The sequence below is a fragment of the Crinia signifera genome, chromosome 7 (genome assembly GCF_055691185.1).
Source record: "Crinia signifera chromosome 7, ASM5569118v1, whole genome shotgun sequence".
In the NCBI taxonomy this organism is placed as follows: Eukaryota; Metazoa; Chordata; class Amphibia; order Anura; family Myobatrachidae; genus Crinia; species Crinia signifera.
In genome coordinates this window covers 36594374-36618032 of record NC_139223.1, presented here as the reverse complement: position 1 = coordinate 36618032, position 23659 = coordinate 36594374, and the positions used below count along the sequence as shown (strand labels likewise).

Sequence of the window (23659 nt, the reverse complement as noted above, 5' to 3'; positions counted from 1 at the left end):
GTGGGATTTAGTTCATGTATTGATCAATGCATTTTAAGCCTGCGGCAAGTTACTACTCCATTACTCAAAATATTTACCATATACAGTACATAGCTATCACATTAGTGTATACACAATACACACACAAACACACAAAATGCTCACACACACACTTTTTCTTTTGACATCAAAAGTACTGCACTGACCTGGATCTCTATTTTCTCGGTGTCCTTAGGCAGGTGTGCAGCGATAAACCAGTCTCCGGGGGTGGGATTGGTAACATTCAGGTACAAGTTACTCTGCGTAGAGTTTCTAAATAGTATTGTTTTGGTAAAGGATCCCGGAACGCTGGTGTTCGCGGCAAAGCTGTAGTTCAAAGGATTGACCACCGGCGGCGCTCCGTAACGGAAATGTCTGCAAGAGAATTACACAACAAAACCATATAGAGAGGGAGTAGTAACCGCTATGATTGATATTTATTTGTATAGTGCCACAAGGGATCTGTAGTGCCTTATAAAGTAGATAAGACACAGAACATATATACCACAAAAGTGCAACACAGATTGGAGCCCAATTATCAAAATATATTTGCCGGGAATTTAGCCCAAAACACCCGTTTCGAGGGTTAGCAAATGTTGAGTATATAGCAGGGACAGCAGAAGATATCTCCCATACCTGCTGTGATCCCTCCATTCCCAGCAGCAGCTGCCTCATCCATAGGGTTCTATAGGGGATGTGATGCTGCCAGATTAAATACATTTCCATTATACAAAGCATTCCAGAGATTGCTCCTGCAGCTACCTCCATCTGATGCCTATAGGCTACACACCGCAAGCCTTTCCCGACAGGGGGATCCCAAGGTACCCTTCCTGTGCCTGTGTGATCTACAGGATCACATGTGCTGTAGTCCAGCTCTCCACTGAGCACATCGCAGGGATTGGCTACTTTTGGAGCCAGTGTCCCTTCAGATACTCTCGGATGCATTGGCCCGGTCCAATTGCATAACGTACTGCGATACTGGGTGATAATATTGCACCAAGAACCACTATCATGATATGCACAAGAGTATCGTTGGCTAAACCACAAGGTTCAGTGCTGCTGGTGGTAACGGGGAGGAGATGATGATATAGGAAAGGGAAGGAACAGAGCAGACAGAACAAGATGGACTTACATGGTGATCTCCACATTGCCGCACCCATCCCCTCTTCCCCGTGAGGCCTGCAGGAACCACCTGAGCAGCACAGCATCGGCAGGGACCCGGAACTGAAACAATCGCACATTCCCGTACCAACTGTAGAAGGACAATCGCTGGGGACTTTGAGAGAAGATCTCGGACACATAGGACAGATCTGTAAAGGGAAGAGACATTAATCTAGGTCTCCTTATAGGTCATCCTCCAGATCGCTTACAGGTCACGGCTAAATTTAAAGGAGCAATGCCCACCTGGTTTTACCTTGTAAAATATTGCCACTTTAAGCTGTGCATCGGTATGCCATAATTGTTTAGATTACATGCATTAAGTGTTTTTATTTATACTTAGTGAGTGTCCCAAGAACAGTAGTGTCTCAGACTTGCGCTGTTAATATCATCATTGCATCATTACTCCATTTCCCTGTATAATGTATCCCCAGATAGGTAGTACATTACTAACAAAAGGTCCTTAAGGATTCTCCCACTCATGTCAGCAGAGCAGTCTGTACTTTCCAAATGGGGTCACGGAGTAGGGGAGAAGGTTGTGTGAGACAGACACACAATCACCCAGCCAGTACCACCTCCAATGTGGACAATTCAACGCACTTGATTTCTGATTGATTTTTGACACTGATTGGTAAGGTTTATGCACAGATCTTCTGCGTACACACTTACCAATTATTAAATGCTGCGATTGGTAGGTTGGACGTACACAAAGAAAAGTACCGACATATCTGCATGATATATTGGCATTGGTTGTTCTGGAGGGCCAAACTGATGCGTCATAAATATACAGAGGGGTCAATTCTATTCCACAAGTCCCATCCCTCCCGGGAGGCAAGCAGCAATTGGACACACATAGGTAGGTGATGCTGTTTTGTGACCTATCGCATTACGGGGAGCACTTCTGTTGGAGAATGAGGATTCTCGCTACTTAACACCCAGGAGTACCGTAGCTATTCACAGCATGCTGCACTGAATCAGCCCCTTCGTGTCAAGCACTGTATATTGTACAGTGTGCAATTGATCAGCACACTATATAAGTCAATCACAATACACAGAAGGACACGTTCTTTTAATATAGTCAGATCGCTTAAAAATGGGGCTGAAATTGCCCCGTGTGTATGCCCCTTAAGGGCATTATTAAGATCTGTTAGCACAGTTGCAATTTTTGCAGATGGACAAAATCATGCTGCACTGCAGGTGGGGGCAGATGTAACATGTGCAGAGAGAGTTAAGGGCCCAATACACTGCCACAATATGTCTGACCCTGAAGTTGGATGGAATTTCCCTTGACCACCCCCGGATCCTTCCTGGGAGGGATTCCATCCGATTTTGTACTTTGGTGTCATTTATCCATAAGCTATATCTGATGCTATTGATCAAGCCAAGATATATCTTATGGTACACAATTGTACAGTAACATAAGATCTATCTGATGGCTGGATCAGGGGGCTAGAGGGACTGGAAATTTCAGTCAAACTTCCTGCAATATATGCAGTGCAGGATGGTTTTGGCCATTTGCAAAAACTGCAGCCTTGCGAACAGGTCTGAAAGGCCCTAAGTCACCTGTGCCCAAGTCTGATGACCCTTATAACCTTGAAGAATCATATCTGGGAACATCCGACCTATAAGGTTTCAATACTATCGTGTAGAGTTTCCAAAACTGCGCCATTACAGTCCAGGTTTTAACATACCCCCAACTTTCGAGTTAGCTGGTTACATTTTGTGGGTGTGGCCTAGCAGGTAGTGAGGCGATGCTAGCGTGAGCTGCTGGCTATTCCCCCAGCCCCGCTGGCTGCAGGAATAGATGCTGTGCGCATGGGTGACAAGGGGGAACCCAACTCTCCTCCCCCCCCCCCAGGACACTGCCGGCCCCAGACAGGATAGAAACATAGAATTTGACGGCAGATAAGAACCACTTGGCCCATTTAGTCTGCCCCTTTTTTTAAACATGTTAACTCAAACCATATTTGATCCTTATTTTTTTGTAAGGATATCAATATGCTTATCCCAAGCATGTTTAAATTGTACTGCTGTATTTGCGTCTACCACCTCTGATGGTAGGCTATTCCACTTATCTACTACTCTTTCTGTGAAAAAATTCTTCCTCACATTTCCCCTGAATCTTCCTCCCTCTAGTGTCAGTGCATGTCCTCGTGTTCTGTTGCTCCTCTTCCTGTGAAGAATGTCTCCCACCTGTACCTTGTTAAAACCCTTGATATATTTGAAAGTTTCTATCATGTCCCCCCTTTCCTCTAAAGTATACATATTAAGATCTTTTAGTCTTTCCTGGTACGTTTTGTGATGTAGGCCATGCACCATTTTAGTTGCTCTTCTTTGTACAGTCTCTAATGCAGGGGTTCCCAATCTTTTTCTAATCACGGCACCCTAGAGTATCAGAATTTTCCAAGGCACCCCTAGGCCCCAAAATATATATATCAAATTAAGTATATTGTGTTTAGATGTGCTTCTTAGGTTCAGTTAAGGCCCATACACACTAGAAGATTTTCATTTCAAAAGACTTTGCCAAAATCTCCGAAAGATATATCTTTTACCAAAGTAGTGCGTACACACTGAGCTATTTTCCCCAAAGAGCAAGAGATTTTCAGGAGGCGAAAGATTTTGCTGAAAATCTTTCATATACAAGGCTATTTACATAATGGGCGGGGTTTGAATCCCAAGGGTGGGAGCAGTGGCCATTTTATTCAGTGCATGTCTGCCCTTGGGGCCTGATTCAGAATTGATCGCTTGGCTGCATATATTCAGAGCCAAGCAATCAGGTAAACTCCGCCAGGACTACTCAGCACAGCAAAGGCCTTGGGGGGGAGGGGGGGTAGTAGTAGTAGTAGTAGTAGTAGTAGCGATCAATTCTGAATCAGGCCCCAAGGGCAGACATGCACTGAATAAAATGGCCGCTGCTCCCACCCTTGGGATTCAAACCAAACCACGCAGCCAAGCGATCAATTCTGAATTGGCTGGGGAATGCCTTCATTTTGTGGTGACCTCCCAGAAAATGGGAGTGGCACTCCCCAAAACATCCACCTGCTGTCGATTAGACAGCAAATAGCCAGCGATCACAGGCGTTAGGCAGTGGCGGCGGTAACGCATATATTGCTGGCGCAGACCAGCAATGTATACATTACACCCATAACATAAATTACATTGTCGGGCAGTGGCGGTGGTAACGTATACAGTGCTAGCCATACGTTACCGCCTCATATACACGCTAGCAATATACATTGCTAGCGTGTGCTAGCAATGTATATATTACCGGCTAATCAATAAACATTGGTGGGAAGGGGGGACCAGTAATATATACATTGCTGGCATGTGCCAGCAATGTATATATTACCGGCTAATCAATATACATTGGTGGGCAGGGGTACCAGTAATATATACATCGCTGGCATCTGCCAGTGATGTATATATTAATGGATAATCTACGTACATTGGTGGGCAGGGGGACCAGTAATATATACATCGCTGGCATCTGCCAGCGATGTATATATTAATGGCTAATCTACGTACATTGGTGGGCAGGGGTACCAGTAATATATACATCGCTGGCATCTGCCAGCGATGTATATATTAATGGCTAATCTACATACATTGGTGGGCAGGGGGACCAGTAATATATACATTGCTGGCTTGTGCCAGCAATGTATATATTACTGGCTAATATTAATATGAATAGACATTGGTGGCCAGTTTGTGTTTGCTGCGGGGGAGCTGGAGCTGCTGCGGGCGGGCAGTGGATGTCTTTAACTGAACCTTTATTATATAAAGCAGGGGGAGGGAGAAGGGGAGCGGGGGCTGCCGTGCAAACCCCGACCCTGGAGCGGCTGTGATCGGTGGACGGCAGGCGGCTTCTGCTCTATGCTATGGAGCAGGGGGTGAGCAGGAGGTGCGGCAGACAGGGGGCGGGTGGACGGCGGCGGCGTCTTTTCCTCCCTGCTCCGTGCAGGTGAAGGTGAGTAGGAGGTGCGGCGGATGGGGGGGCGGGTGGATGGTGGCTGCTTTTCCTCCCAGCTCCGTGCGGCGCTATACTGAGCAGGGGGAGGTAGCAACACTCCAGGGGGAGGCAGTGGGCTGGTCTGCCGGGCTGAAAGTGGCTAATCTTTCAGCCTGGCGGCCCGTACACACACAGAGATGATGGCTGAATAAACCAGCCATCATCTCTGGCATGCTGGTAAAACCAGCAGATGGGAGACTTTGACAGCGATGATGCGGGAGCGCGCATCATCGCTAGTCTGTCATCGGTGGCCCATACACACTGGGCGATTTTCAGCTGAAAATCGCTCAAAACGGCCAAAATGAACGATTTTCAGCTGAAAATCGTCTAGTGTGTATGGGCCTTTATGTGGTAAAGGGCAGGATTTGGTTCTCATTGTACACATTTTATGATTGGCAGCCACCAGCACTGGTTTTGTCCAGAAATAATTGATCATAAATAATTTGAATTGGTCCTGGACAACCAACCTGAGGCACCCCTGCAAGTGTCCCGAGGCACCCCAGGGAGCCTAGGCACACAGTTTGGGAACCACTGCTCTAATGTATTTGGTACTTGTTTCCTAGCAAGGCCACAATCGCGGGCATCGGGTGTCATTTTTAGTGGTCGCGTCGTATGCGGCTAAAAAAGGCTTAAATGGTCCAGACGCGATGCCCCCGATTTCCCATAGGAAATAATGTTAAATGCCTTAATTTACCCGCGATGCCCCGATTTCCCATAGGAAACAATGTTAAATCACAATTTTACAAAAATCACAATTTCACAAAATCATCATAGGGAACAATGGTAAATGGGCCAGAAACCCCCCCCAAAACACCCCTGAACAGTGACATGTCCCCACAAAAGTAGTTGATGCCACCCCACGATCAAAGCGAACCCGAAGCGTGGCGAGCGCAGCGTGCCCGCGAGGGGCGGCAGTACGCGTTCTCCGACCTTTTCATACCCAAACTATCCACGTCGGCGTGGAGTTGAGAATAGAATAATGTGGCAAGCGCAGCGAGCCATCGAGCCCAAAGCGTGGCGAGCGCAGCGAGCCCCGCGAGGGGACGCGGATACCTTCACAGGTAAACGCGTCCCTTCGCGGGCTTCACAGGTATCCGCTGCGTTCGCCATGCTTTGGTGCTCGGTGGCTCGCTGCGCTCGCCACACTATTCTATTCTCAACTCTACGCCGACGTGGATAGTGGGGGTATGAAAAGGTCGGAGGACGCGTACCGCTGCGCTCGCCACGCTTCGGGTTCGCGTTGATCGTGGGGTGGCGTAAACTACTTTTGGGGGGACATTTCACTGTTCAGGGGTGTTTTTTGGGTTTTCTGGCCCATTTACCATTGTTCCCTATGATGATTTGGGTAAATTGAGCCATTTAACATTGATTCCTATGGGAAATCGGGGGCATCGCGGGTAAATTGAGGCATTTAACATTGTTCCCTATGGGGAAATCGCGGGCATCGCGTCGGTACCATCGCACCCGATTTTTTAGTGCATGCGATGGCCGCGATGCCCCCGATTTTTCCTCATGATCGTTGTGGCCGTGCTAGGAAACAAGTACCATGTATTTATATCCTTCTGGAGATATGGCCTCCAGAACTGAACACAATACTCTAGATGAGGTCGTACCAATGACCTATACAGTGGCATTATTACTTCTTTCTTTCTACTGCTGATACCTCTCCCTATGCAACCAAGCATCTGACTTTCCTTCTTCATTGCTTTGTTACATTGCCTACCTGCTTTTAAGTCCCCTGAAATAGTGACACCTAGATCCCTCTCTTCCTCAGTAGTTTCCATTATAGTGCCATTTATACTATATTGAGTCTTTAGATTTCTGAGACCCAAGTGCAGGATGCGGGAATGTCCCAAATATGTTTTACAGCTGACTTAATTAGTCCCTCAAAATTAGATTGAACCACCTGGATTTTTGGAAGGCTATCCTTAACCTGCACTGTCATTGTGGAGTCTGGGAACCTCTGCTCTAGTGCATATGACAACACTGACAGTATGCAGGGCAAAGCTCAACAAAACAAAGTTTTACACCCCGGGTATAATGTGATAATTGCCAGAAGTGACATTTACAGGACAATGCTGTTATTGGCAAGCTCAATGTATCCAGCGCAGGGAGAGAACAAATATCACTGGCGGCCCCAAAGGGACTAGTCACACAGCTTACATATCGCAAGGACTCCCATTTCCTGCAGGCTTCTCCGCCAGACAACTCCGAAGATAAACAGAACACACAGAATTCTTGTCATGAATGTGGCTCAGGGTGGAACATAAATATGTGGTACAAATGTTGCAAACCTCACAAGTGACAATGACAGCAGCACATGCCATGCCTTTTCGATGGAACAGAATGTATTAGTAGATGTCAATGTAAAGCGTGCTACATACATATACAGCTCGTTCTGAATGACGGATGGCTATAAATGAAATAGGTTAAGAATGCAACAGCCTGGACCTGTGGCACACATGTACTGTAACGGTGCACAATACTATAATGACAGGAAGGGGGTTACACCAACGAGAGGTCACCGCCTCAGGCCAGAGGGTAAAACAATAGAGAAAGATCCAGTTTAGTGGAGAGACAGGGAACTCTGCACATCACAAATTCAATGGAGACAGCTCTGCACGAACTACAACCACTTATCACTCGAGCCACACATCGCTGTGTGCTGAGCAATGTATCATCGCTCAGAACAATCAGCATTGTCGCTGTGTGTATTGGGCCCTTAATACATAAAGTAGATATGGCGTATATACTATACTAGCACGCCTGTTCGAAGCAAAAGCTTCAAAAGCTAGTATGCTACCTTGTGATGTGTGAGAGAGAAAGATGTAGTTTCACACACTGCCATCAGATATATATTATACAATATTAAAATGCAGTGTAAATGATGTTACCATGCACCTGTAAAAGGTTTCCCTTATGTCCATAATGACTGACAGTTAGTGTTCATTCTAGCACCCGCCAGCTTTGAAAACCCATGCGGTTCCTCTTCACTGCCTGGGGTGTCGCTGTCTGCTGTAGTGCTTCTAGCACAATGTGGTCTGTATATCAGCACTGATATGCAAACCAGACCTGTACTAGAAACACCACAGCAGACAGCGACCCCCCAGGCAGGGAACAGGAACTGCATGGGTTTTCAAAGATGGCGGGTGCTAGAATGAACACTAGACAGTACGGTCTACCTCAGAATACACATTTTCCTACTGTAAGCAATTATAAGAAAACTCCATGTCAAATAAGATACTAATTACAGGGGTTTAAACCTATATTGATGTTGTTTGTGCATTATTATCCTTATAACCAGCACCACAGTCATCACCTCAGACCTATTACATAGGAAATAAAGGTGGCGACACACTACCCTAATTACGACATGTGTGCCGGTACATCCCTGTGACAAAGGCTGACTCACTGGGAGAAGTACTGACTACAAGAGCGCTTTCTACATCAGAAAATAATCAGATAATGGTAACATTTAAAACAATGCAACCAAATTGCCTTGAGCAGGCCTCAGTCCCCACGTAAACACTGGAAACATCACAGGTTTATAAATGTTGGAACACACCTGAGCAATACGTAGCACAGGAAACAGAGGGCAAAGTAATACAGCTTGACAGCAATGTGTTCTACACCTCTGAGGGTAGTATTAGCGATACAATGGGAAAATACTGTAAATATGCATTTGAAAATGCAAGCAACTTCAGATATAGATATTCGGCAGGGGTATGGGTCATTGTGTCAACCATTATTAGGTCGACACATTACATAGGTCAACATACCTAAGGTCGATATGAGGTTTTTACTCTTTTGTCCCGAATGTCGACATGGACACCATCAAAAGTGTACTGCTGCACTCACCATGCTTCATACACACTATTATATTCTCCCTCCATGTCCTAGTGAATGTAGGGCATGAAATACCGCCTGTCGGCAAGTCAGCTCAAAAAAGCTGAAAACCTTATGTAGACCTAGCCATTGTCGCCCTAAAGCTTGTGTTGACTTTGTTCATGTGTCGACCATCAGTGGTCGACCCAATGCATGTCAACATTATGTGTGTCGACCCAACGATGACTGCTCTATTGGCCTGTGCTATATGCACAGATTTCAGGCTTAGAAATTTTCTTGTGTTTATTATTGTTAAAGAGCACAAAAAAGTGGAAAGGGCTGGGGCATCTGTCATTGGCAGCAGTAGCAGCTGTTATCTCTGCTGGACGCCAGTGCCTGGAAGTGCAGGCATAGCGTATGTCTCCTGTATTAACGCAGTCACCCAGTGCAATCTATTCCAACCAGGGTGTGGAGTTTGCATGTACCCCCAATTGAAATGGGGAATCCTCCACTAGCTCTAGGTATATCCCACAACATAGGTGCAGATTCTGTGGGTGCTTGAGGGTACAGAAGGTACAGGTTTACAAACTCAGGGCCAGATGTACTAAGCTTTTAAAAGTGATACAATGGAGAGTGGTAAAGTACCAGCCAACCGGCTCCTAACTGTCATGTTACTGACTGTTTGGAAAATGGCAATTGTGGGCTGATTGGCTGGTACTTTATCACTCTCCACTCTATGTGATTACTAGCACCCTGGGGCAGAGATGATGTGGAGAGAGAGTACCAACCTCTCATATTTCCAAATAGCCTGTAAGATGGCAGTTAGGAGCTCACTAGCGGTACCATATCTCTCTCCGGGGCTTGGTACATAGACCCCTCTGGGTTATTAGTGCCCCCTGCAGATAATCTAATTAAACAGCCAGACAGGTACTGTATATAAGGATGGGGGGGGGGGGGGGGGTGTCTCAGGAGAGGGACAGGTGCCTAAGGAGGGGGGCAGGTGTGTACTCACCCTGAGAGGTGCCAGCAGCCAGGGGCAGGGCGCAGAGCAGCCCCAGGAAGAGGAGACGGATAGAAGATGGGTCCATGCTGGATCAGGTAGCCGGGCAGCGCACGAAGCAGTCCCCAGCTCTCATTCTGCACACTCGCTCAGGAGTCACACAACAACTAGCCCGTCATCGCCCCGCCCCGCACACCTGGTGACACACACATGTCCCAGCATGCCCCGCTGCAGCCCAGGCTCAGAGCTCAGGCCACAGCGTGCCGGCTGCTGCTGCTGCTGGGTCCCCGCCCACTCCGGATGATACTGTCACACTGTGCTGCTGCTGCTGCTGCTGCTCTGTGGCCTGAGCCTCCTCCTCCCTCAGCTCCCTGCTGCTGCTGCTGCTGCTGCTGCTGCTGCTGCTGCTGCTGCTGCTGCTGCTGCTGCTGCTGCTGCTGCTGCTGCTGGCGGGTGTGTTGTGTTCTTCTTCCACAGAGAGACAGCGACTCCCACAGAGACACTGCCTGAAGGGGACAGCACTCAGCAACCAGCATATCCCACATGCACTGTCCTCCACACACAGAGAAACTCCCATACACCACTGATGAGGATGAGGCTGGAGTAAAATATTCTTCTTATTCACTTCTTATTCGGGCTCCAGCTTCTTCTTCAGAACATTCACTTTTACAAGGGTAAATAAGTTTTGGGCCACAAATTTGGCAGCTGAAATCAACAGAGGGGTGTCCTTGAATTTGGTCCGGCCCAACACTAATTTGGGCATGAAATACGCAGGCAAAGTGGGCACATGCACCGTATTTAATCATTTTGAATAAGTAGCTGTAGTTTTGCAAGGGTTAACGAGTCTTAGGTCACAAATTTGACACCTGAAATCAAGGTGGTGTCACTAGCCAAGTGTATTTTGTGTGGGCCAATGCTGATCTGGGCATCAAAAACGCGGGCCAAGACGGCGCATACACCATTTTATCATTTTGAATAATACCCGTTTTAGACATACTACCCGGGATTTTAAAAATCCGGGTCCATTGCAGGTGCGCAGGATCCGGGATGTTAGACGACTAAAATCCTGGGTAGAGCCATTCAGACATACGCTAGTCCCGGGATTGTGCGCCTACATGTGAAAAATCCTGGGATGTCTGAAAGGGATTGCTATAGTTTTGCAAGGGTTAACAAGTCTTGGGCCACATATTGACACCTGAATTCAACAGAGGGGTGTCACTAGCATATGACCCAAGTGTATTTTGCCTGGCCCAATGCTGATTTGGGCATGAAATACATGGAATGTTGGCCCCAACCCCAAAACTTCTACACTCTGACATCTTTCTTCACAGCTGCTGCTCATTATATTCCCCATAGTAGTGTCCTAGCAATTGTATTCACCATGATAGTGATCTAGACAATCTTTTGTCCCATAGTAACATACCTCCCAACATCCGAATCGGGATGCGGCAGTGGCTCCGGAAAGGGGATGTGATCTTGGCAAAAGGGGGCATAGCTTTGCAGGATTGTGAACCACGCCCCCCATTTCCCCATCACTGTGAAAGAATAAACAGCGCTCTCTGAGCTGCGGATATGCCCCTGTCCCTCTGTCTTCTGTGAATAAACACTGAGCAGAGCAGCTGAGGAGTGACAGTGGGCCTCCTAACTCCCCCCCCCCCCCTTTCCTGGACTGCGGGGCAGTCCCAAAGAAACGGGACTGTCTGGAAAAATCATGACAGTTGGGAGTTACAGTGTGTAACAGCGCCCTTTAACATCCGCTACACACACCTTCCTTAATATAAAAACCCACTGAAAATGGGAAGTCACCCAGGCCCTTATTCTGGTTGGTGCGGATATGTCCGCGTGCGTTCGTTCCGCCGATGTTTTGTGTTTGCGCATGTGCAGAGGCATATCTGCGCATGTGCAAAAGGGACATACGTCCAAATTCCGCATGAATTTACATTACGAACAGGGGGAGAAGAGGGGCGTGAAGGGCCGTTTGGCCTCATTTCCCATGAAAACGCTGGGCGTACGTATGGTAATGCGGCCGTGACGCACGTGTAGGGGGCGGACATATGACATTGCCGGTTGTCAGCTGCCCGCCCAGATCCCTGCTTTTGCACGGAGAAATGCCCGAGTGGTCTGAGCTCGTGGGAGCTGCCTGACCACTCGGTCCTGCATTCGATGGAATGCGACCATCGAATGATGGGGGAGGTTCCCAGAGATGGAGGAGGTGTATACATGAGAAATCCACTCGTGCTCCGTGCGGTCAGCGGCTTACCGCATTCGGACGGAGTGAGCGATCCGTATGGAAGGAGTACCTTACCGCATTCGGACGGAGTGAGCGATTAGGACGCACGGTCCTGGCCGCATATTCGGCTCCGGCCGCACAGACCAGAATAAGGCCCCCAGTTAGGCAGCACTATCCTACATAGAAGTCTGGTAAGAGATTATATACCGTTTATCTCACATGTGCTTCATCCCTATTGCCAGCTTCCAATCTCACACGACAGCCCCACATCTATCTGCAGGTCCCTCAGCCCTGTGTAAATTGCAGTGTACAATCAGTGCAAAGATGCTGGAGGAGTTAGCGTAGACCAACCAGGTCCTGCCTGAAAGTTGACACTTCCTAATGCAGGATAACTGAGTGGAGATCTTCATTACAGCGCTCTGTCCCTTCCTGAGACAGTCCTCTTGTGAACCATCCACACCCCCAGCACAATTCATAGAGGTAGTAATCCATGAGAATCCTCCACTGCGGTAATGTAGGAGCGCTAGGGATGGATCCTATCAATGTGTAGGGCAGGATAAAGGCATGTGAGATGGCACTGGGGCAACTATGTTGTGGGGACACTTCCAGTAAAATGACCCCTTAACCCACTGCCAATATGGCCACAGTGCCACACCCCCTGTATGTCACAGTGCATCCTCTGTTACACCACACCCCCATAAAACCCCTGAGTACTAACCCCGCAGCCAGCTTACAGACCAGAGTGGCTCCCAAGCAGACCGCAGAGTCGCAGCACTCTTATGGGAACAGGTGCAGTGCCCAGCGGATCTGCGCTGCAAATCCACTGCAGAATTAATTACCTCTCTCCAGGGCCACAGTAACAATAGGACAGACGGCGCTGCAGCTCCAGGCCTACATGTATAAATAGGCCCATCGTCATGGTGATCACAACAAGACCACATGATTGGCCATAAGTCTTACGTGTTACAATTACATTTCTATTTTACACTTTTATGCAATTTGTGTTCTGCCCAGACACATGAATACTGAGGGGAAGCCGTGTGGGCTTAGCATTTATTTATCAATGTTCCTAGCACCTGGCTCTCACCGCTTACCTAAAGCATACCTCCCAACTGTCCCGCTTTCCGCGGGAACGTCCCGATATTCGGGGACGTTCCCGCGTCCCGCCCGGGGCCGCCATTGTCCCGCGGTGGGGGGGACAGTTGGGAGCCCCCCCAGCTTGCCGAGAATAGACGCTGTGCGCATGCGCACAGCGTCTATTCAGCGCCGACGAGCGGCGAAAACGGGGCGTGGCCGGAGTTCGCGTCACCCCATGAAGTCACGCCCCCTTTTCTTGAGGCCACGCCCCCTTTTCAGGAGCGCGCTTCAAAAGTTGGGAGGTATGCCTAAAGCTGAATGTAAGTTGTGGATACAATGAGCTATTACCCCTTATGTCTCATACTCCCAGTCATACCAAATGTATCATTAGCATTTAACTTCTTATATTCCCCAAATACTGTACTGTTTCTTAAGATGACATCTGGGATCTTCCCCTAATTATACCGAGGCATCACTGACTCACAATCATCTACTTAATATTGTGGGAAAGCAGCGCCACCTACTGTGCAGCTCCAATAATGCGCCAAACCTCACAAATCAGCTGGTATTATACCCCTATTCACATCACTAAAGATCCTGGGTCTGGCAATTTCACACCAAACCATGGTCACCCATTAGAATGAAGGCGACCCTGGTTTGACCCTTCTTATAACCTGGGTTGAATTGCCAGGTTGGTCGACCCAGGTTATAAGCTGTAGTGCTATCATACCACACTACGACTTGGGTCCATATAGGTCACCAACACGCCAATAACCCAGGTTCGAGCTCTGAAAAGACCCATCCATAAGCAAATTGAGGGTTTTCAAATATGTTGTTATAGGACTTTCATATATTCCAATAAGAGTGCCATATTACAGTGAATTCTATTTATTTATGCCAGTTTATGATATGAATAATATTACTCTTTGCTTATTTATTTATTTTTTATTGTGATTTTATTTAAATAAATTACTTTACCAAGTTCTATTCGATTTTGATGCTGCGGGGCCACGTTCAATTTCCATTTGATTTTCCTTATATAAGCAAATTTAAATAGTAAAAGGGGATTTTTGTAAGAACTTACCGTTCGAACCCCTTTCTCTGAGTCCATCCTGGTGACACAGCTAACCTTGGGATGTAGGAGGGTCCGAAGGAGCCAAGGCACCTATGCTGAAAGTCTTTGGAAGCAGGCTCCTCCCTTCTGCATCCCATGAAGCTTCAGTTCAATTTCTAAAGCACACTAGGATACATAACTCTGTACAATGCCTGAACATCTTATATGCACAATCCTATAACCATAACATGACACACATGAACGGTATGCAGGGGTGAAAGTGTGGCGATACTGGGTGGTACGGCGTACCGCTATAACATATTGCGCCGGTACCCCGTACCGCCATAATAAAATCCCGGCAAGCATGTCACTGCGCATGCGCAGGTTTGCGCAGTGACATCAAGCCGAGGCACGGCGGCAGCACGGGCGGCCCAGTGAGCGACGTGCAGGAGAGCCGCAGGGGGAAGCCAGAGCTCATTGGGGAAGCCGCTGTGTTCCACAATCCACTTCCCGGCAGCGGACAGGAGGAGAAGCAGGCGGGGCTTCCCTCTCATCTTTCCCCAGCTCCTCCCCTCTGCTTCCTGGATGACTGCCTGGGACTGTGTGCTCTGCTGGAGAGGCAGTGCCACCGGAGATCATCGGCAGGCGGCCGCGGCGTGGATACAGAGACAACTGAGCCCTGCCTGCAGAGAGAGCAAGCCCATCTCACCCTGAGCGAGTAAGTTAACTTATGGTTCCAATGCCCCCCCAGTCTGTCACCCAATATCATCCTGTTTCTATATTCCTGTCACCCAATAGCTACCTCACCCACTAGCTACCTCACCCACTATGTCCCTGTCACGCACTAGCTACCTCACCCACTATGTCCCTGTCACGCACTATCTACCTCACCCACTATGTCCCTGTCACCCACTAGCTACCTCACCCACTATGTCCCTGTCACGCACTAGCTACCTCACCCACTATGTCGCTGTCACCCACTAGCTACCTCACCCACTATGTCCCTGTCACGCACTAGCTACCTCACCCACTATGTCCCTGTCACCCACTAGCTACCTCACCCACTATGTCCCTGTCACGCACTAGCTACCTCACCCACTATGTCCCTGTCACGCACTAGCTACCTCACCCACTATGTCCCTGTCACCCACTAGCTACCTCACCCACTATGTCCCTGTCACGCACTAGCTACCTCACCCACTATGTCCCTGTCACCCACTAGCTACCTCACCCACTATGTCCCTGTCACGCACTAGCTACCTCACCCACTATGTCCCTGTCACCCACTAGCTACCTCACCCACTATGTCCCTGTCACCCACTAGCTACCTCACCCACTATGTCCCTGTCACCCACTAGCTACCACACCCACTATGTCCCTGTCACGCACTAGCTACCTCACCCACTATGTCCCTGTCACGCACTAGCTACCTCACCCACTATGTCCCTGTCACCCACTAGCTACCTCACCCACTATGTCCCTGTCACCCACTAGCTACCTCACCCACTATGTCCCTGTCACGCACTAGCTACCTCACCCACTATGTCCCTGTCACCCACTAGCTACCTCACCCACTATGTCCCTGTCACCCACTAGCTACCTCACCCACTATGTCCCTGTCACCCACTAGCTACCTCACCCACTATGTCCCTGTCACGCACTAGCTACCTCACCCACTATGTCCCTGTCACTCACTAGCTACCTCACCCACTATGTCCCTGTCACCCACTAGCTACCTCACCCACTATGTCCCTGTCACCCACTAGCTACCTCACCCACTATGTCCCTGTCACCCACTAGCTACCTCACCCACTATGTCCCTGTCACCCACTAGCTACCTCACCCACTATGTCCCTGTCACCCACTAGCTACCTCACCCACTATGTCCCTGTTACCCACTAGCTACCTCACCCACTATGTCCCTGTCACCCACTAGCTACCTCACCCACTATGTCCCTGTCACCCACTAACTACCTCACCCACTATGTCCCTGTCACCCACTAGCTACCTCACCCACTATGTCCCTGTCACCCACTAGCTACCTCACCCACTATGTCACTGTCACCCACTAGCTACCTCACCCACTATATCCCTGGCACCCACTAGCTACCTCACCCACTATGTCCCTGTCACCCACTAGCTACCTCACCCACTATGTCCCTGTCACGCACTAGCTACCTCACCCACTATGTCCCTGTCACCCACTAGCTACCTCACCCACTATGTCCCTGTCACCCACTAGCTACCTCACTCACTATGTCCCTGTCACCCACTAGCTACCTCACCCACTATGTCCCTGGCACCCACTAGCTACCTCACCCACTATGTCCCTGTCACCCACTAGCTACCACACCCACTATGTCCCTGTCACCCACTAGCTACCACACCCACTATGTCCCTGTCACCCACTAGCTACCTCACCGACTATGTCCCTGTCACCCACTAGCTACCTCACCGACTATGTCCGTCACTCACTTTCACCCACTTTCTCTGTCACTCACTAGCTTTATCACTCACTATCTCCCTGTCACACACTAGCTACCTCACCCACTATGTCCCTGTCACGCACTAGCTACCTCACCCACTATGTCCCTGTCACCCACTAGCTACCTCACCCACTATGTCCCTGTCACCCACTAGCTACCTCACCCACTATGTCCCTGTCACCCACTAGCTACCTCACCCACTATGTCCCTGTCACCCACTAGCTACCTCACCCACTATGTCCCTGGCACCCACTAGCTACCTCACCCACTATGTCCCTGTCACCCACTAGCTACCTCACCCACTATGTCCCTGTCACGCACTAGCTACCTCACCCACTATGTCCCTGTCACCCACTAGCTACCTCACCCACTATGTCCCTGTCACGCACTAGCTACCTCACCCACTATGTCCCTGTCACCCACTAGCTACCTCACCCACTATGTCCCTGTCACCCACTAGCTACCTCACCCACTATGTCCCTGGCACCCACTAGCTACCTCACCCACTATGTCCCTGTCACCCACTAGCTACCACACCCACTATGTCCCTGTCACCCACTAGCTACCACACCCACTATGTCCCTGTCACCCACTAGCTACCTCACCGACTATGTCCCTGTCACCCACTAGCTACCTCATCGACTATGTCCGTCACTCACTTTCACCCACTTTCTCTGTCACTCACTAGCTTTATCACTCACTATCTCCCTGTCACACACTAGCTACCTCACCCACTATGTCCCTGTCACGCACTAGCTACCTCACCCACTATGTCCCTGTCACCCACTAGCTACCTCACCCACTATGTCCCTGTCACCCACTAGCTACCTCACCCACTATGTCCCTGTCACCCACTAGCTACCTCACCCACTATGTCCCTGGCACCCACTAGCTACCTCACCCACTATGTCCCTGTCACCCACTAGCTACCACACCCACTATGTCCCTGTCACCCACTAGCTACCACACCCACTATGTCCCTGTCACCCACTAGCTACCTCACCGACTATGTCCCTGTCACCCACTAGCTACCTCACCGACTATGTCCGTCACTCACTTTCACCCACTTTCTCTGTCACTCACTAGCTTTATCACTCACTATCTCCCTGTCACCCACATATCTGCCTGTCACCCACTATTTCCATCACCCACTATCTCCCTGTAACACACTATCTCTGTCACCCACTATGTCCATGTCGTCCACTATCTCTGTCACCTACTAGGAACATAACCCACAGTGTCCCTTTCACACACTAGCTACATCACCCACTTATCTGCCTGTCGCCCACTATTTCCATCACACACTGCCTCCCTGTCACCTACTATCTTTGTCGCCCACAAACTACATACGCAACTATCTCCGTCACCCACTATCTCCGTCACCTATCTCCATGACCCTCTATCTCTCTGTCTCCCACTATCTCCATCACCCACCAGCTACATCACCATCTAACTACATCCTCCACAATCTCCATGTCACCCACTATCTCCCTGTCACTCACTATTTTATCACCCACTATCTCCTTATCACTGACTATCTCCGTATCCCTCTATTTTCCTGTCCCTCACTATCTCCCTATTACCCACCAGCTACATCATCACTATCACCTTGTAACCCACTATCTCTGTCACCCAATATTTCCCTATAACTCGATATCTCCAGGGCCGGCGCCACCACTAGGCAAGTTTAGGCATTTGCCTAGGGCGCCGGCCACTGGAGGGCGGTAGTGAGCTGCAGCCAGCCAGCATCAGCAGTAGGAAGTAACCGCAGAGGAGAGACAGACCGACGGAGGAACTTTGGACTGGAGTCTGGAAGCTGGAAGTGTTCATCATCTGCAGCAACAACGCGAGCCAGCAGCTATTAGGTGAGTTATATTCCCCCCCCCCCCCTTCCCCTGCCGGAGCCCGTCCCGGCGCCCGTGTAACTTGCTGCCGCTGACAGTCCCCATACCTGGCTGCCACCCAGTCATCAGTGACAGTAGCCAGCAGCAATCATCGGCGGCGGGTGCATGGGGTATGGCTGCTATGGGGCCTGGACTGCCTCAGGAGGCCCCATAGGTGCTTCCATGGCTGCCATCAGGAATTCTGTGGCCCCTGACTCATTTCCAGTCTGTGCCCCGGGCCCCCCCCCCTCCTCATTTGAATTACCGTAACCCGGATCCTGCTCCTTCATGTCCTTTTCCACTGAGCTGCAGCTCGGAGGTCCCGAAGTGCAGGCTTCTGCAACTCAGGATGCTGGCGGCCAATTAAAATGCAGCATTGGCTGGTGAGCCAATCAGAGCCGTACCAGCAGCCGCTCTGATTAGCTGCCGGTACGCGAGCTCTGATTGGCTCAGTGCAGAATTTTTTTTGTCCACTGGCGTCCTGGGTTGTATAAGCATGCACTCCGGGACCTGCTTTCTGCAATGCGTCTCAGCACTAGGGGGAGTGAGCAGTTCAGTGGGGGGTTTGCTCCAGGACAGCTGGGTGGGACAGAGAGACAGTGTCCAATTAGCAGTACTGTCCAGCAGTAATTGGGACAGTTGGGAGGTATGTAGCTGGGGTTCCACTACTGAACTGGATTGTTTGATAAGCAAAGGACTTTGCATGGCGCATGGTATTTTTACCATATAGGCAATTGGCTTGCATAGAAATAGAGATATTGCTTTATACCATCATTAATGTAATGTGGTTCTAACCATAATGTATATAATGAATGTATATAAAAGTAGGAAAAAAGCTTAATAATTGGAATATCAGAGTTTAATGTTCAGACATTGTAGTGTAGCTTGTGTTTTAAAATAATAGAACAATAGACAAAAGGGTATTTAAACATATAACATTTATCAAAGACTGTATATGTTTAGCAAATGCAAATGAGCTATTGTCCAGCTATACTGCAGGACAGGATACAAATGTTTCTGGTAATATAGACCAAGTGTACTTCAAAGGGAATAAACAAAGGAAGGACAGATTTCAAGACACCTTGACCCCTGGGAACCAATATTTTCCATGGAAACTAATGCGCCCTACACACACACAGCGAGATTTAGCCACTTTCTGAGCGATTTCAATAAATCGCTCAGAAAATGGGTGTATATCGCTGTGTGTGTGTGTAGACCACACAGCGACTGAAAAGCACGTCCCTGCGGGTCTGTATTTGCCCGCGATTCAGATCCATAGGGTCGGATAATTTCAGTGCAGTTGCTCAGAAAGTCCTGCACATCTCCTGCATGTGTGGTGCATGTGAATGTGCAGGGCCTTCTGAGGGATTAGTAGCCGCCGGAGATGGAGCCGCCGGAGATGCCCAACTGAAGCTGCTGGAGATGTTTCCCCCTTTAAGCCGCCAGAGAGAGGTGCCTCTGAGCCGCCGGAAAGCTGCCCCCCTGAAGCCATCGTCGAGAGGTCCCCGTGAAGCCGCCTGCCGTGCACTGATACCCAGGAGGCAGCAGTTCCCCATATCCTATGCAGCCGGGGACTGGCTGACAGAGCAGGTGAGTGGCGGCCTGGCGCTGCATGTGCTGCCCGGTGTGCAGCCTGTGTCGCTGAACGGGAGCCCATGGCCCTCGTCCTGGCCGGCATTGGGGAGCAGGTGACCGGCAATATTACTGGTTTGTGGCACCCGGCAGCGCAGCTCCCCACAACCCTGTGAGTGGGGTCTGTCACACCAGGTGCAACAATGGACTCCCGCATAGGTTCCAGCTTACCATGTCACTGCGGGGGCGCAGAATACAGCGCAGGTGTGCGCAAAATGGGGGCCGCACTAATCACACTGATGCCCGATGGTGCTCGCACCGAGTATTAGTGTAAACATGAATACAACAGGGTGAGTCCTGTTGGAATGTTCGCTGATTGCACCTCTCAATTTGCCTTCTTATTATGAGGACCATTATTAAAATTGCATCTGCATAACCCATCTGCTACAGGTATAAAGGGGCCCTGCTCGTCTGACAAGTGATTTGGGAGGTGGTTTTATGGCTGCTTGTGGCAACCCCTCAACCTTGGTTGTGACGATGCTCTTTCTGCCGACACAATCAGCCACAATACACATAAATATGTCATGCCTATGTGATAGGTGGCAATGATGTGGTATCTGCAATACAATATCTTCCCTTGAAGTCACCTAAACACTTTCTGTGGGAGATGTCAAATCCTTAATGCTGAATCTCCCATTTCGAATCTCTGACATAAATCTCTCTGTATGTGGCTCATTATCTGAGAGAGTGAAATCTCTCATGCTGAATTTCCCGTTCTGAATCTCTGGCACACATCTCTGCGTATGTAGGGCCCTTAAGGTGCGTACACACGGGGGGAGATATATTGCTTGCAATATATTGCTGAGCAATATATTGCTCAGTGTCTCCTTTTCAACAAGCGACCAGAGATGGTCGCTGTTGAAAACGAACCTCTGCTGGGGGTGCCGCAGAGGTAATTAGCTGGTCGCAGGAGCAAGCTCCTGCGACCAGCGATTACAATGGGGCAGAAAACGGGAGCGTGCACCCGGCGATTTATCGCCGGGGCACACTCCCAATCACTGGCAATATGGTCGCCTGCCCCCACGACCGTCAGCCGCATTAATTTGCGGGTCCGTGGAAGGAAGGAGGGGCTAAATGACGCGACAGTAAGCGATTTGCATCATTTCGCCCTGCCCCCTCCACGCGTTCTGGCTACGGGTAGCGTGAGGCACGATCCGCCATGATGGTGTCCGCATCATTCTAGGCCTCAGGCTGGGAAGCGCCGGCCGCAGTGCCTCCGCGTAGTATTCTCCGCCGGCTGGTTTCTGTCGCCATAATGGGCGCCGGCCATCTTGTAGGTATCCACGACCTATGCTGCATGGCTCCAGCCATGCCGCATTCACCTCAGCACTTAAATACTGACTAGCCGGGCCAGACCGGCAGTCAGTACAATGTTGTCCACCAGATAGCATCTCTGTGAATCACTGGCAATTCCACTGCCCTCCCTCCCCCCGGTGCGCTGGACACAGGCTACACTACACAGCAATGCTCTTGTGTCCGCGTAAAACTCCAGCTGGTGGCGGAGACGCCGCCCGCCCCCCTTCCCCCAGTCCGTAGTGCCTGTACTTATTTTATAATAAATAATCAGTCTGTAGGCAGCAGCTGGTGTGGGGACTAGCAAAGCTGTGTGTGCCCACTGCCCAGTACAGATCAGAATAAATGTTTGGCGTCATGGACATGCTCCCTGCACATAGAAATGAATGGACATCCAGTGAATGGCTGAGAGCTCTCTGGCTGAGAGAGCTCTCAGCCAATCACTGACTGTCCATACATTTCTATGTGCGCCCACTGCAACCTGGCTTCCCCTACACCAGTGGCATAACTCCAATGAGGCAGACCCTGCGGTGGCTTGGAGGAGCCAGCGCCGCGGGATCTGCAGGGGAGCGTTCTGAAAAAAATGCGGCACTTGTCTTCCTCAGTACATGTAAATCAGGGATGCTGGAAAGAGCCTACATCCCTGATTCCTCCTGCTGACAGTGACCAATTCCCTGGCCGCTGATGGATGGAGGATGGAGGGAGCAGCGGCATACACATGGTGGTGGCGTTATTTAATAGTCACATCCCTGTAACTGCACAGATGGAACATAGCAGGGAGTGTGCAGCCTAACTTTAACCCCCGTACGACAGCCTAACCATCACCACCCCTGCTGCAGCCTAGCCATCACCTTAACTGTCACAGCCTAGCCATACCATCCCTCCCCTGGCGCAGCCTAATGCTAACTTCCCCTGACACATAGCCGTCACCTTCCCCGCCGCAGCTTAGACATCACCTTCCCCACTGCAGCATAATGTTAACTTCTCCTGCCACAGATTTGTTGCTTCTACTGTGCGACTTAATGTGATTTTTGGCTCCTACTGTGCGGCGTAATGTGATTTTTGGCTCCTACTGTGCGGCGTAATGTGATTTTTGGCCCCTACTGTGCGGCGTAATGTGATGTTTGGCTCCTACTGTGTGACGTAATGTGATTTTTGGCTCCTACTGTGTGGCGTAATGTGATTTTTGGCCCCTACTGTGCGGCGTAATGTGATGTTTGGCTCCTACTGTGTGACGTAATGTGATTTTTGGCTCCTACTGTGTGGCGTAATGTGATTTTTGGCTCCTACTGTGTGGCGTAATGTGATTTTTGGCTCCTACTGTGCCACGTAATGTGATTTTTGGCCCCTACTGTGCGGCGTGTTTGCTAAAATATAGCTAATAAAAATGTTAAAAGTCAATTGTGTATGTGAGAAGTTGGGGGGGGTGGGGGGGGATGGTATCCTGTAGGTTTGCCTAGGGCGCCTAGATGCCTTGCACCGCCCCTGGATATCTCCCTGTCACCCACTATCTGTCACCCTTTACCAGACACCGCCTGTCTCTCCCACTGTCACCCACTGCTTCATCCCAGTCGACCAGTGTATCCCCCCATTTTCACATATGCAGAAGGACATGACTGATGTGATGGTTACTAGGAGGGATAGAATATGGGCATTACGATGTGTGGCATAATGTGTAACGGGCATTATGGCATGGGTAATATGTATTGGGTGTGTGACCAGTGGTGCAAGTGTGGCGGTGGCCATAACATAGGACTTGGAAAGTGCTTAGTGCGCATGCGCAGGTTCGCTCTGCGTGGATCTCAGGCAGCGCGAACCTGCGCATGCGCAGTGAGAGCTCTCCGCGTCTTGTTGCCGCTCGCCAGTGCTGGCTAATTTGCGCGCTTCTACCCCCTGTCAGTGCAGCAGATGCCAGCTGGACCACCACGGGATGCCGCGCACACTCCTCGGTGCTCCCTCCACCTAGCCGCAGCAGCAGCATGGTGCTCCCAGGA

General features: G+C 49.7%; 1 protein-coding gene across 1 annotated transcript in view; it reads right to left on the bottom strand.

Moving 5' to 3' along the window:
• PGAP6 (post-GPI attachment to proteins 6) overlaps window positions 1–10336 on the bottom strand; it is a 38083-nt gene extending 27747 nt beyond the window's left edge. Inside the window, exons 1-3 of the mRNA XM_083152822.1 lie at window positions 10023–10336; window positions 1151–1328; window positions 186–393 (exon numbers count right to left, since the gene is read on the bottom strand). Coding sequence (XP_083008948.1) covers window positions 186–393; window positions 1151–1328; window positions 10023–10098 — 462 coding nt within the window. The 5' untranslated portion in view covers window positions 10099–10336. The remainder of the gene's footprint in view (window positions 1–185; window positions 394–1150; window positions 1329–10022) is intronic.
• Between the last annotated feature and the right edge of the window lie 13323 nt (window positions 10337–23659).